This window comes from Acipenser ruthenus, chromosome 5 (genome assembly GCF_902713425.1).
Source record: "Acipenser ruthenus chromosome 5, fAciRut3.2 maternal haplotype, whole genome shotgun sequence".
Classification (NCBI taxonomy): Eukaryota; Metazoa; Chordata; class Actinopteri; order Acipenseriformes; family Acipenseridae; genus Acipenser; species Acipenser ruthenus.
The window spans coordinates 31445500-31461578 of record NC_081193.1 but is presented as its reverse complement, the minus strand read 5'-3'; the positions used below and the strand labels follow the sequence as shown (position 1 = coordinate 31461578).

Genomic DNA, 16079 nt, shown 5'->3' with positions numbered 1-16079 from the left:
ATTTACTATTTAAGACCTGATCACCTGCACCTTTTCTGTCTAGTGTTTCGTTTTGTAGCAAACGTTTAGACGCCGTCGTTTCGTGCTTCATCGCTAATATCTAAACTTCGTTGCCTCGCTCACGCAGGTCGTTTCTCTGCACATCGCTGCCAAGATATTATCAATCATTTACTTACCTGCTCAGGTGATCTTTCTTTTCATTCAGCTTCTCTTTCCTGTTCCATCCAGTCTCCACCTCGGCATCATAGCCGTCCAAAGCGCAGCTTCATTACTCAACTTGTCTGCAACCTTATCAGAAAGTCTGGTCCGCCGTTAAACTTTCAAGCTCCTTCGACATGACATCGACATTCCCGTTGTCTGCGATTGCCTTACCTTAGCTCTATTTAATTCTACTACGAAGTTTTGTCGGCGGAATCTTTCTTTACTCCTCGCCTGCAATCAGACGCCCCTCCCCCGCTCCCACAGAGCCAGCACAATTACCATTCCATCAGAAGATCCTGCCCTGGACCTCCATCAGCTACGTTCAACCTTTTAAAGACGTATCCAGCCAATTCTAAACTCAATTTTTAACCAATGGCGGCTCGTGACTCGACTGGTCACAACATTCTCCAATGACACTATTGTACTGTAACTTTTCCACCGGCGCCTCACAGACTATGGTTACCACGGCAACGCCCTTATTGAGTGACTGCGGGGAGTGGTAAGTCGTCATGGTGACCAGGCAGCTTCAGCAGGCTCTGCGTGCTCTGCTCCCCAGCACTGCAATCTTCCGGCTTCCTGTTGCTGCGCTTTCACAACTGCAGAGACGAATTCAACGCGCCGAACCATGACATCTAAATACTGCGTTAACTTATTTATATTCATGACTATCTGTCCTAAACACGTCTAGAATATTTATTATTCAAATCTAAAGGAATAAGCAAATGTTGTTCTACATAGACAAGGATTTTAATCATAATAACTTCATAGATTCTACCCTGATTCACTCAAGTCAATGATGTAATTCCAATCATAACCTCTGGATGGCAGTATAATACCACAAGCTCTCTCTCTATACATTAAACCATTCTGGTTTCGCTGCAAAGCTCGGACACTACAGCTTTTCTATCTATTCCCGCAGTTCTCACTCGGATGGATTCTCGGGAGTTCCCCCTCCTGCCTCATCCCCTGTCTATCTATATCAAATGACATTCTTCAATTTCAACTCTTACCCCCCCTCCCCCCGCCCCTTTGAGGCGGACTGCTCCCGACCAAATCAATAGATTTTTCAACAGCCTCAGAGCAGTGGATTCTTCCCCCTCTTAGGTTCTACAGCGGCCTCAGCTCTATGTATTCTCCATCTCTGGCTTCATCTAAATCACTTTAACTCACAGTCCAAGATCCACCGCATTCAGCAGATGTCTGTGCTCTACAGCAGATCATCACACTACCGATGGCAATCCACCATTCACTATTACAGATCCCTGCTTCAGCAGATATCTGCGTTCTGCAGAAGACCACCTCGCTCTACCAATGGCAGTCCACCATTCACAATAACAGATCACTGCTTCAGCAGATCTCTCTCTCTCTCTCTCTACAGCAGACCACCGCTCATTATTGACAGCACTTCTTTGTTTACTTCCTCAGATCTCTGCACCGTTCAGCAGATCCCGTCCTCTACTGTTAATTGCTCCTCACTGCAGCAGATCTCTGCTCCCTCTTCAGATCTACTCACTATTATAGCATGCAAGTTGCTTTAGTTCACAGTCTAAATCTGTACCTGCACTACTCCAGATCTTCCAACGCTTCCGCTTTCCTCCAATACGCAGATCGTGGAAGCATTCCGCAGTCAAGGCTAATGCTAATCCCCATCAAATCAAAAATAGGAGGTGCTTGTCTTTCTCAGCAATCTATTCATATGTCCACACATCCTCTCAAATATTACAGCATTAATACATGGTGAGAGACGCGGTGAGACTGGAAATCTGTCTTGTTTATGAGTTAAGGAGTTCCACTCTAGGAGAATAACTGGAGTTGTGAAACCCAGTCTCTCAATGTGAGTTCACCTTTTCCATTTCCATTTCAAGCAGACATGATAGTAGCAGACTGCCGATTGATCCCGTATTAACTGACACGTAGGATAGTCAACATCTCATCTCTGCCCTCCATTCCAGTAAATGGAGCACAAAGCGTGCTGAGCTTCCCCAGCAGTCGATTTACACACGTTCATCAGTTCCAGCTGCTACCTCAACTGTCAGTTCCAGCTCCTCTTCGGCCTCCACTTAATTCAAGTTCAACAGTATTCAAGTTCCGTCGACTGGTCTCGTCTGCTGCGTAATCCCCCCCCCCCCCCCCCCCGATTCACCAGCTTCACCAGCTGTCATTTGACTGAATCATACTCTCAGTAACCTCCTTCAATCTGCTCAGCATTTCATATCTGCAGCTCTCTCCCTCCTTCGACAGCTTCATATTGTACAGCTTGGTCAGTGTTTTAAACGTTCTGTGCCAGAATCGGATTCATCCTATTCCTTCAAATCAAACCAGATCATGGCTTTCATCGTCCAGCTAGGGATTTTTTTCTTCCCACCATTCTCTCCATACCAGTAGTTTGTCTGACTCTTTGCGGAATCTTCAAAGACCCCCCCCCCCCTGCTGCACCTTCCCGCCTGCCCATATCAACAGACATTCTCCATTCACTCATCTCTACTCTTTGGAAAGTTTGCTTGTCCCCTTACGAAGACCTCCTCTTGGAGACCATCTGCCTAACAGCTGATTCTTAAGAGCCTTCCCTTCTGCCTCACTTTCCCGCTGTCCGCATCAATGACCATTCTCAGTTTGCTCATTCTACTCTTCTGAAACGCCACTTCTCCCCATACAAGGATCTACCTAGGGAGATCATCTGCATCTGAGCCCTCTTCGGTCTCCTTCGGAGCTCAGAATCCACAGTTCTAATTTACTCCATCATTCAGTCGTGTACCTCCAGACGGATCCATTTCAGCGCGGTCAGTTAATTCAGCTGTCAAGCAGATTCCCCTATCTGACCCTTATTTTCAACATCAAGGTATCTCATCTGCTTCTCAGCCTTCTTCGGCTTCCTCAGAAGCTCAGAATTCACAGTTCCTTCAGCTTTTAAGCTTCCATGCAGCGACGAAAATCTCCTAATCAGCCAACCTCTCCACTCTCCTTTCGAGAGCAGGCCTCCCTCCTCAGCTGTATTCTCTCCATTCATTTCGTATAGGTGCAGCTACCTCCGCTGCGAGAGCCAGCATCAACCACAGTCTGATCAAGACCATGGGCCGCTGGTCCTCTTCCGCAGTAGATTATTACGTTCAGAACTCGCAGTTTCTTCTGCTTCTGATTTACTTCACCATTCGGTCGTACCTCCAAGAGGGATCAATTTCAACGTGGTTAGTCCATTCAGCTGTCAAGTAGAGTCCCCTATCTGCCCCTTTCATCATCAAGGTATCTCCCCAGCAAGAACCCCCCCCCCCCCCAGGACCCTCGGTTCATTGATTCCTCTCGCTCCTATCATCACTCATTGCTGGTTCTTAACCCACCTTCCACCCTCCAGAGCAAGCCTCCCTCCTCTACTTCACCCCCTCATTGATTTCTCTCGCTCCTAGGATCACTCGTCACTGGATTCCAACCTATCTTGCCTCCAGAGCGGGCCTCCCCCCCAATCATTCCGTAGGCACAGCCCCCTCTGCTGCGAGGGCCAACATCACTCACAGCCTTCTTCGGCTTCCTCGGAAGCTCAGAATACACAGTTTCTTCAGCTTCAAGCTTCCCTGCAGCGACGAAGATCTCCTAATTAGCCCACCTCTCCACCCTCCTTTCTAGAGCAGGCCTCCCTCCTCAGCTGTATTCTCCCCATTCATTTCGCATAGGTGCAGCTACCTCCGCTGCAAGATCCAGCATCAACCACAGTCTGATCAAGACCATGGGCCGCTGGTCCTCTTCCGCAGTAGATTATTACGTTCATTCATCTCCTCCGATATAGTTGCAGCCCATTTTAAAATCGCTAGCATGCCCGGAGTGGGGGCTACCTGTTCGCCAGGGGCCACCAGAGGTTTTCCCCTAATCTGCCACAAGGGTTTTTTTCCTCTCCACTGAGCGGCAGGTATACACATAGTCACATCCCACTAACAAATTTACTAATCTCCCTCTGTTCGTCCTTCTGGTCTTTTGTTTATGTTATGCGTTGGCATGTGCCGTCTTGTTTGTCTCATGGTGTGGGAGTTTTCGTGAGGTGCCGGGGGTCCATCCTTTGGGGGGCAAGTGAGGCTCACTTCCCTGACCTCAGGGCTAGGCAGCCGCCTCCCTTACCTTCAGGGGTTCTCACCGCGTGAGTCAGAGCGGACCCCCGGCCAAACTCTGTCCTGTCGCAGCTCCTGCGCTCACCTCACTCGAGGCTCTCTTCTATTCTGCCTCTCTTCAGGATGTGGTCACTCGGGCCGAGTCCTATACTAACCTCAATGCTTTGTCCTTATTTTCAGGTCCCAGGCAGCGTGATGTCTCGGCCAATCAGGGGTTCTACGAGCGCCCCTTACAGAAGCCTCAGATGCTGGGTACCTCTTTAATCTCCTCCTTCGGTTGCCGGGTCCTCTGCCCCTGGGATGTCGACAGCGTCGGCCCCAGTCGGTGACCTCTTTTTCTATCCTGTTTCCGGTCGCCGGGTCCTCCGCCCCTGGGATGTAGACAGCGTCGGCCCCAGTCGGTGACCTCTTTTCTATCCTGTTTCGGTTGCCGGGTCCTCCGCCCCTGGGATGTCGACAGCGTCGGCCCCAGTCGGTGACCACATTCTGTCCTACTAACTGCTCCTTGCTGCTTCTTCTGCCTTATCTTTCCCCCCCAGCTCACGCCCAGTGAATTTACTATTATTATTTTATATTGATTAATTCATTTATTTATGTGGGTAACACTTTAAAATAAGTGTCTGTAATTCATGATGAATTACGTATTAACTAATTTATTAGCATGATAAAATAGGAGTTCATGATGAATGCACTTCTAATTCTAATAATTTAATTCCATGTCTGCAATTCACCATGAATTACAGAACAGACGCTTATTTTTAAGTGTTAACGTTTATTTGATATAGCGCTGACAAGGCTGTTCACCCTTCTTTGCATGAAGATAACATGTCGTTCCCCTCCACTAATAAGGGGGGCAGCAGTAGTTTTAGTAGCTATTTGAATTACGATTGGCAGGTCACTCATGATCTCTGCATCGTCTCTTTGATTCACAGCCGCAGCCAGCCTCCCGCAGCTACTTTTCAAAACTCCGCTGGTTCTGGGCTGGGCTGTGCTGGATCTGCACAGATTTTTGAGTGTGGAGCTTTGTGACGTCACGAGGCATCCCTCGCACAACTGTGCAGATCTGTGGAAATCTGTGCTACAACAACGCACCCATTGTGTAAGCGCAGCTCTGGAGCATACAATGCCAAATCAAACGCGTCAATGGGATTGGGCGTGCATGTTGAAGGGCTATGTACACCAGACGCGATAAAATACAACATAATTTAAAACTATTGTTTTAAATGGAGTAATGCACACCAAAACAGCGTTGCAATGGATCAATCAGAAATAATGTAAAAGGTAGTGGGTGTCAGACTCTCACGCAGAGATTACCACAGAAAAAAGCACATCAACGAGAATTTAATTATTAAAGTCGAAACGTAATGTTCTTTATGGTGCCAGTGTCAGTGGTTAAAGACAATAAAAAGAAGGCCGCCACACATGGCAAGAAATAGCAGAAAAATTGGAAATTAATGGTATATATCTCTCTATTTTACTTTAATTTTAGTCCAAGTGACGGGGAGCACCACTGGTTTTGTATTTCTGTAAAATGGCGCTTTGTTTTAATAATGTTGACCAATAATAATAATCACATTAGGGCCTTAACAACCAACCCGGTGGTATTCCCCGAACTGTTGCCTTGTTTTAGTGTGGAAATGTTTTTCCTCATCTAAAATACGTATTTCCTTCACTGTTGAAGTAAATTCACCTACTCTCTCCCTGTTTTTATTTAGAGGGCGGACACACCACTACCTCTTCCTTTTTTTCATATGTCTGTATAGCAGCAGTAAACAAATCCCTCTTCTTCGGTGGCAATGTTTTTGTATGCGGACGCGCTAAACTATGCCAATGCGCACATTTACGCTTGACAATTTCTCAGTCAGAGTTTGTACGCGCATCACATAAAGAGTTCCATATGGAAGAATGAAGAGACGGGTGCTGTTTTTGCGTGCCTAACTATAAATAGCCCTTAAGAGTGTTTTGAAAGTAATAAATAATAAGTAGTAAATTGAACGTAACGTATAGGGTGTTTTGAGCGTGAGGCTTTGAAAGTACGTAGTGTGTTGTTTTGAACATAGAAGTAGAGTGTTATGAACGTGACCTGAGTGTTTTGAAAGTGACTAGTGGAGTGTTTTAAACGTACACTAAAAACACGTATAGTGTTTTAAACGTACACTAAAAACACGTATAGTGTTTTGAACGTACGTTGAAAACACTCCCCTGAGTGTTTTTGCGTGAATGTTCTGACCGTACTACACCTGTGTGCATACTTTATTTGCCTCGAATTCTCTTGCTCCCGTCCGGGATTTAGCTTCCAAAATAATTTTTACCTGAACAATGAGGAAATAAATGTCATCATTTCATCATATGTTTCATGCCACATTGTTGAACACAGGTAAACTGTCACATGGTCCAAGGTCTTTATACTGAAAGAAAAAATATATATTTATATATATTACTACTGTGGTAGGGATTTTGTTTTTTGGTGTATTAGTATAGTATTGTCATCACATTCGTATGTGCACAATTCATATGGATGATTAATAAGAAGTAGTATATTGCTATATCGGGAAGGGAACTAAATGATCTTTAATCCACTCAGTAAACAACTACTTCCCCCTATGTTCGTTTGTTTTGTTTCACGCTCCACCTTGCAGCAGGTTTTGCAGTGATGCCGGGTGAGCTGCCTCCTTTTAGAATAAAGCTGGCTGAGCTGAAGGCTCTGGTGGGCAAGACCACAAGGCCTACTTGTTGTGACAATTACATTATTGTATTGTAACAAAAAAACAAAAAATCTATACAAATCTTGTTATCCCTAATTATGTTTCCTGACTGTAAGACTGTAGGTAAGTTAATGCGCATACTTTTAGATAAGGGAACATAGTGTTAAAATCCCACTTTCGTTTTGCTTTACAAATGGGATGGTAATTAAGCAATTCTGGGATACATCCAGTCAGACTAATAAAACATTATCTGATTAGGTAATCACTCAAATTGTTTAAACAATTGCCAAAACAGTTTTAAGATATCAGCAACAATTCAGATAAAGAGGAAGTGGTAGAAGCAGCTTGTTTCTCAGAATGATATAGTCATAAGAAAAGGATTCAATGGGCGAACAGAAACACTCAGGGAAAAAAATTAAGATGATTACCTAGCTTCTGTGGTTTTGATATCAGACAACCAAATGTGGAACCGTGTGTTGAGCAGCATGGACTGGTCTACGAATGCAGCTTCATACAGCCGTCGAACAAAGAGCTCTGTAGTCCTTTCAAGTCGTGTCATATTGGTCAACCAGACATACAGTGTGGAAAGTACCAGCCCTATCCACCAGCTAATTGCTGAGACACCAAGCAGTGCCATGCCAAATCCATTCTGACCCCCTACTCTGATATTGCTGCAGAAACCATAGCTAACATCTCTGAAGAGCATCTCAGCTACAAGAACCCCGTTGCCAAGAGTAGAATTAAGTTCACCACAGTACATAGTCAGAGAAAAATTCCCAACACCAGAGGCACCCTTAACTGTGTTGTAGCGCATCCCAAGCATGAAGAGGAAAGCAACAAACACAGCAGGAGTGGTAAAGATCGTGGGCAAAGTAAAACCACGTCGAAATGCATGCATTTTGCAAGCAATGACCCCAAACCAGTGACACAAAGCCGAGGAAATTGCTTGTATGGCAAACAGGCTGAGGACAATTGTAATTTTATCACTTGAAACATTTCTAATGGAAGACCAACTTTGACCTGAAAGTGGGACATACGCACCTACCACAATACCTGTGACAACAATTCGCACTACACTAGAGATCAAGTAGGTCATGTTTCTGGAGGCTTCCAGATCAAGTCTAATTCTGTCTAGTCTTTTGCTCTTAATCATGGATGTAAAGTTCTCCCACCAGTTTAGGGAGACCAATAAAGTGCTCCCTATGGCTAGCCCAATGTACAGGTATATGTCCTTATTGCCAACCACACCATAAGTTGTTCTTTGCATTTGGTAACCCACAAAGAAAAGCACAAAACCTACAAGCACTAGGAAAATGGAAAGCAGTGGAGGGAGCATTAACCATTTTGTCATTTTGTCCATGGTTGGATGTATTACTTGAATTACAGCAGGCAGTATGCAGACACTGTTCAGGATCATGATATTAGTAATAATGTCGAAATGAGGCATGGCAACCACTGTGAGAACTGTCGTGCCAAAAGCTACAAGTAGTTCAATCCCACACACCTGAAAGACAGAACAAGTGTATATTACACGTCATCAGAGGATTTGTTGTAGTTCATTGTAAAAGAAGAAAAAAAAAAACATGTATTTTGCAATGGATGTAAGTATATACTTATTTGTAAGTTCTGATGGCTTCCACAAACACAATTGCATTCTATTGATGTTAAAGAGCAACTTGGCGTAGGTTTACGTTATACTTCAATTTTGGAACTAGCAGATATTTTAGAAACAAAACAGATGACAAGTTGCTGCTGCTTCACCAAATCACTTCAGTTCAACCTCAATCCAATCATCTAGCTGCAATCAGTTGATGTGACCAGTGGTGTAATCCTAATTCTTAAAGAACCGGAACGCCAATTAAAATATAGCTAAACAAATTATACAAACTCGTGCTGGCGTTTTTCCAGTCAGATTTGGCTTGTTTTGAAAGCATCAGCAGGTTAATGTTGTCTATGGTGGTTTGGTTATGTTTTCACTGCTTTTATCATGCGTGTTTATTTATTTATTTATTTATTTTTCTAATCCTTTCGATTATGTCATCACTAGCGCAGATCTTCAATCACCACGATGCCCTGTCCTATGAGTGTATCACGTTCTCCTCCCGTCTTTTTTCTGGAGCTCTGCATCCAATAAAACTACGAATCACACAAACAGTCTTTTTTTTTTTTATTCGTCACCAATTTAATAACTGTATCAGTACAATTTAAATTGTTTTGGTTTTTTAAATGTATTTTTAAAGACCACCTGCCGATAGTTTCGGTCAATTTAATTGTACACTACATTCTGAATATTTTATTTTTTTCGTGGATCAAAAACAAAAACAAAACAAAACAAAAAAACAAACAAACAGCGGTTCTGGTAATGTAAGTTGTGAAAGAAAAAAGCAAAGCAGAAAAATAGTTTATAACATTACTTACCAGTTTTTTATTTTTTTATTTTATTATTTTAAATAAATGTGAGCATCTTAAAACCAACGGCAGAATGAACGATTGCAAGGGCAGTCGTTCATTCCAATCCCCAGGTCTCTGTGACCGATGTACAAAGCTGCTTTAAACCCGTGCTTATGGCCACAGTCGTAGGATGCACTTTTGCCGTCAGCATTTTTACAAAAAAATTATTAGGCTTCTTAAAGTAATACTGTAGTTTGTAATAGAAGTCCCTAATGTTCTTTTCATTGCATCACAATGACGACTGACTGAATCAGACGATTGTGTGGGAGATTTGACTGTAAACATTTAAAATACACGCCAGGGACTCAGATTCGGAGTGTACCATCGAAACTGGTATGTAGGGAATCGGACACAGATCTTTTTGTTCGTAGTGTGTATTCAATGGAAAGACTGATTTGATTTCCCGACAGAAAATGGATCGCTTCATTGATGTCCAGGCACCTAAATTAGAGCGGTCGGGCACTAAATAAGCATTTTCATAACAAATCGGTAAATGTTCTTAAGTTAATTCTGGCTTGACTACACCACTGGATGTGACTTATGTGCTGCAGCAGTTTATGTAAATAGTTGTGTTTGAAATATATGCATCTCCTGAATTAGCAAAGAGAAGAACCAAAATAATCTTAGCGCAATAAAGGGGGCCAGTAATATTGATTTTTGACTAGCACGCCTTACAAAAACAATTCTTCTTTACTTAATTTACACACAATTTGGTTAACCTAACTACTTATTAACAGAAGATGGTTTCAAGAACAGTTACTTACCAAAAACAAAACCTCTTTAGAAGGTAAACTTGAGTCTGTAAAAGTAATTTTCCACAGCATTTTCAGAAACACCAGCACATTGGGGACAATCAGACCACACCCAAGAAACAACAGACTGAAAGGCCTATTTGATATCGTGGTAGCATCTGGACTTGACACACTAATCAACATCATTAAGGCAGACTGTGGGGGAAGGGGAAAACTTTAATTTAATAGGATTTAGTCTTGTAAATAAGATATACACATCAGGTATAAATCTAACATTGTGCTTGAAATATATTTCAAAGGGAAAATGACATAAATTGTAGCTGATATTTGAAGATGAACAGAAACAATTAATCTGTTGTTCTACAAGGACATATTCCAATCTCAGCTCTTTTATAATGTTTTTCATTATAAAAGAGCTTAGATTAGCTAGAAAGAAAGCTTTCTGACTTGTGGCAATATTGTTCTGAATTTATATCATAATTCCAAGATTGTAGCACCCCCTACAGTTCTTTTTCAGGGTTAACAACTGCCTTTGGGACTTCTATATAGGATCTTCTAACTCCAATGTTATTTTATGTTTCATTGCCACTAATCGAGCTAAAGCAGCAGTTGAAATAATATGACATTTAAAAAAATGTCCCTGAGCAGAAACAGTAATACTACAGTATTCATTACTATATAACATAAAAAGCAACATTTTAATGAAGTTATGATAAACAGACATTAGATTGTGTGCAGTAACGAAAGGATACTGAATTGTGTTGTATTGTGTTTGGAAATTGTACATTGTTTTAAATATGTATCTGCCTTACCTTACTGAAGAAGCCAAATGCAAGCACTAACAGACCAATAATGAAAATGATGACATAATACAAAAACACAAACAATTTGCCTGTTTTCTCCTCTTGGTCTGTGAAGGGCACAAGTAGAAATGGGTCCCATGTCTTCCTGTTTTAAAAAGAAGAAAAAAAAAAGACCAGTTCAAAGCAATGCGTATCATAAATTATACCATAGTAAACAATTAAGCAAGGCATGGTTGTATCAGAACAGAGAATGTACAGTACATAACATTTCTAAGAAAGCTTTGGCACAATTGATACAATGGTGTCATCTGGTGGTGATAAAGGAACACAGATCGTGAGAAAAGTTGAAGTAAAAATGGGGGTGGGGGGCTAAAATGTGAGCCCGAAGTGACTGTTAGAACAGCCAATCAATGCTTTCCTCTCAGACTACAAACTCACAATGTAAATCACAATATCCCAGGACACACATGAAGGCTAGTATTAATAGAAAATCAACATATTTGAACGTTTCTATTTATTCTGCTTAGCCATATTTTTGTTGATTGAGACACAACATGAGTCAGATTGCAGCAGGGATGTAGAAACATTGGGTGCGTTCACAATACTTTTTTGACGGCTAGATTGCAGACGGGAGTCTGCGTCTGACGTCACGGTCTGTGCAGATGCAGCATGGAGAGCTTTGGTAGATGAACAACAGTTCTGAGCAGAACCAAAATGGAGGTGGTGTTGAGAGAAATTCTAATCACAGAAGAAGTGGATACAATCAAAGTTCCCTTTGTGCTCTACCAGCTTCATAATTTACAGCACGATCAGAAAATGTATAGTAGAAACAGTCCCTGCTATAAAGAGATAATATAAACGTATGTTTTGTGATGTGAGACAAATTAATGAGTATTATAACGGGCAGGATTCCCCCCGCCCTCTCACAAGGGTTTGTTAGACAGTACTGTATTTTGATCTGGGACAAAAATAGTTCAAATACTTGCACATATGGTCACATGTCTCACTTCAACTACCTGTTATTAAAGCTGATTTATTCTCCTTAATTCAAAGTAGGTTATTCCCTGTCCCTGATAGCCTTTCATCAATAACCAATTACACCTGCTGAAAATAACACAGCGGTTTTAGGTGTATTTCAACCGTTTCGTTTTTTTTTTTTTTTTTTTACATGTTTAAACCTTTAGAATAAATATCTGAATATTTGAAAAGTATAATAACTGTGTAGAGTCAAATCATTTTAATTTGTATTACAAATCATTCATAAGATAATTAATAACAGACTCGAAGGCGATTTACACCCCCTGGCTAGGTGGCAGTACCACATGGAGTGAGGATTGTATCTGGTTGCCTACACACTTCTTTGTCAGCCAACGCTCGTCTATTGTTTTGAGCCGCGGCTGCTCCAGCGCAGTACCTGTCGGGAGATGCGCGATCTGCGCAGAATCTGCGCTCGGGAGATGCGTGCCCTGGTGACGTCTTTTCTGGATGAGTTCACGCAGATGGCGAACTTGGACAAGTTTTGCACAAAATCTGTGCAGCATTAGGAAAATATGCGTACGTGAACGCAGCCATTGGCTCTAATTAAAAATGTGGGTGACGGTTTGATCCAGAGAAGCTCGGATGGAAACATCAGTAACAAGCTGCTTCCGGGGCATTGATACCGGGTACTGCCCGGGTAGGTTCTGACCTGGGTAGATCATGCCAGTGTGAAAGGGGCTTAATAATGTTGCTTCATAAAGTTGAATGAAACCTGCTGAATAATGTTATATTAACATACTGAATTACATAACGCTTTGTAGTTTTCTATATACTGTGCACGCTATACGTATGCATTATTATTATTTGTATTAATAAATATATAATCAGAAATATTTATCTTTTTTTTCTGAATGGAGCTAACATAATGCTTCTGCTGTTGCCTTGCTTGAGCACACTGCTACAGGTCTGTACTTAAATAAAAAAAGAGAACACAGTAGCAAAACCAGGATGATTGAACAGTTAAGATACTGTTTACGACCGGGACAAAAAATTAAAAACTGAAAACGGCGTTAATCTGTCCCCCCAACCCCCTCGTAATTCGAGCATTGTTAAAATACTTGCATTACATGCTACAAAAGGTTTTAATGTGAATGTAGGTAAAGTTGTGGACAGAGAAATGGCAATATATTTTACATATTAAGATGAAAAAAAAATATTAAGGCATACAGTAGAATCAAGCCCTTTATTGTATGGTGGTATTATTATTATTATTATTATTATTATTATTATTACCGTTTTTTAAAAGACTTTCCTGTTCAGAACAATTCCTTTTCACTTTCCCTGCTGATCACTATTATACACACTTTACAAAAGGTATTTCTAGATATTTCTCGATTAAACATACTGTAGCGATCTCGGTTAACGCAGGCAGGCGCATAACACAGGGCGATGCAATCCACACACAGGCGGAGGGCGGGCGTGAACCCGGGACCTCTCGCACTAAAGCATAGCGACGATACCGCTGTGCAAAAGAGTATGTCACACTTTCTTACTCTGTACATTGTACGGTCATGAGGAAAAAAAAATAAAGCAGATTCTGTCCTCCATCTCGCCACAATTAGAATCCACCTTGCCTATTCTGACCAACTGGTATACCATTGTTAATAAAATCAACTAACAGTCATATTAAATACACTTCCATGCTCAGTTCCACTACTTTGATTAAAACTTCAAAAATTAAACTATGCACATACCAAAGAAAGATTCCCTGGCGCATAGGAAATTACTAGAGCGATGTAATATTATTGTGATTACATGTCCATTTAAAATGTGGAATAAGAATTTTACATTTTCATGATGAGGAATGGGAAAAGTATATATTTTTCTTTGTTGTCCTTTTTTAATTCCAGTTTTTCATCATGTCATACTCTTCACTTCACAATTCACAATTCACTTATTATGTCCTATGTCAAATAGCAGTAATAGAAGAATGTATGATTTCAAATGTAATGTTTAGTTATATACTTTAGTATTTACTTCCACGATAGATAAACTAATTATTATTATTATTATTAATTTCTTAGCAGATGCCCTTATCCAGGGCAACTTACAATTGTTACAAGATATCACATTATTTTTACATACAATTACCCATTTATACAGTTGGGTTTTTACTGGAGCAATCTAGGTAAAGTACCTTGCTCAAGGGTACAGCAGCAGTGTCCCCCATCTGGGAATGAACCCACAACCCTCCGGTCAAGAATCCAGATCCCTAACCACTACTCCACAACTAATACACATAAATATAGATATACAGTATATTACCTGAGCTCTTCTCTCTTCTTTCTTGTGTCTTTCATTGTTTTCTTTTTATTTTGTTATATATTTTGTATTAGTATTTTTGTCACACTGTGCTCTGCACCTACAAGAATGACTGCAGTCTCTTTTAAATGCCCCCTGTAAGTAGAGGTGTGGTACAATTTGCATAAATTAAAATACTGTCGCTTCTAAACAGGATGCTTTGTAAGGTGGGGTGCTACATCAGCATACCACAATACTTACTAGTTATATTCCAATCTCTATATGGTATATATAGAATAGGCAAATTGTACCTGCTGTTATTTAAAGTATTATTAATCCTGTAATGCCAAAGTATTTTTGTATGTAGACTTTTTCTGTGAAGCTACTATATTTATGTAACTATTGTAGCTCGCAGGGGTAAACTAAGGTCATTTATTTCCCCCAGAAACAGAGTTTGTCAAGCATTTCCACTGCAAAGATTTAGTAAATGGTGTGGTTGTGTTTTGTGTCACTTCAGGTTTGGACCCAAGGTGGGATGCTCATCAGGAGCTCTCTGGCTGCCTCATTGTGGCAATAGTCAGCTGTGCTAAAGGCTCCAATGGACAAGACCAATGGGCAGTGATCTCATACAGTATTATACAGTGTATTTACTCTGTAGTGGCTTTGGTATAGCCATTCATTTAACACTCATCCACAGCATAAATCCAGCATAACCACAGTACATACCTTGAACCGTGAAGATACTATGTTAATAAACGCTTAGCCTAATTATAGCCATGTAATTATACCTATCCAGTCAGTTCTTTTGTTTTTAAAAAGTCTAAAACAGATGAGGAGACTATTTCTGATGGTTGTCGTACCCATTTTTTTATTTCATGGATTTATTTCAAACACAACACAAACTACATTTTTGCCTAATGCAGTATGTTGTATTTTAATTTGTCAGGCGGAGATGCAGCTGTGGCCGGTAGTGGGGATCAGTTTCTGGTTATAATTGTATGCAGATATATATTCACAACATTATGGTTCCAAATAAAAAAAAACAGAAAAGTGATATCATGCTTATGTCACTTAGCAGCCATGTAATACAGCATCCAGGTAATAGCATGTTGTTGTTGTTGTTATTATTATTATTATTATTATTATTATTATTATTATTATTATTATTATTATATTTATTTATTTATTAGCAGACACCCTTATCCAGGGCGACTTACAATTGTTACAAGATGTCACATTATTTTTTTTTTATTTACATACAATTTCATTATTTTTTACACATTTATTTTTTTCATACAATTACCCATTTATACAATTCGGCCACCTGTCTCCTAACATTATGCCCATATTTGGGCTTTCTGTTACACAGTTTCTTATGTTTAAGTGCAGGGCTTTCACCCTGCCAAATCTGCCTATAGATCTGTCCCAGTGACTTGAAAGAAATGACTGTGATTAGGCACCACCCCCATGCATCACTCCCAGAGGTCCTGCCACTGAATTCTTGACCAGACTGTACCCAGCTACCTCAAGACCCTCATCTCTCCCTACACCCCCACTCGACCTCTCCGCTCTGCCTCCACTAGAAGACTGGCTCTACCTCCGCTACGCTCCCCTGCCTCCAGAGCCCGCTCCTTCTCTACCCTTGCTCCGCAGTGGTGGAATGACCTTCCTACAGATGTCAGGACTGCCCAGTCCCTGACCACATTCCGGCGCCTCCTTAAGACTCACCTCTTCAAACAGCACCTGTAGAACTCCTCTGTTTGTATCCTGGGACACTATCACCCTTCATTTAAA

The 16079-nt window shown here is 41.1% G+C and overlaps 1 protein-coding gene across 3 annotated transcripts in view; it reads right to left on the bottom strand.

Annotated features, from left to right (window-relative positions):
- Positions 1–14415, bottom strand: part of LOC117969334 (chitin synthase chs-1-like) — a 33398-nt gene extending 18983 nt beyond the window's left edge. Inside the window, exons 1-5 of one of the 3 annotated variants that reach the window (XM_059023983.1) lie at positions 14310–14415; positions 11016–11151; positions 10216–10398; positions 7429–8504; positions 6608–6703 (exon numbers count right to left, since the gene is read on the bottom strand). In XM_059023983.1, coding sequence (XP_058879966.1) covers positions 6608–6703; positions 7429–8504; positions 10216–10398; positions 11016–11151; positions 14310–14344 — 1526 coding nt within the window. In that variant the 5' untranslated portion in view covers positions 14345–14415. Of the gene's footprint in view, positions 1–176; positions 1195–6607; positions 6704–7428; positions 8505–10215; positions 10399–11015; positions 11152–14309 lie in introns of those variants that run through there. The other 2 variants (XM_059023986.1, XM_059023984.1) reach the window with 2 other exon arrangements.
- Between the last annotated feature and the right edge of the window lie 1664 nt (positions 14416–16079).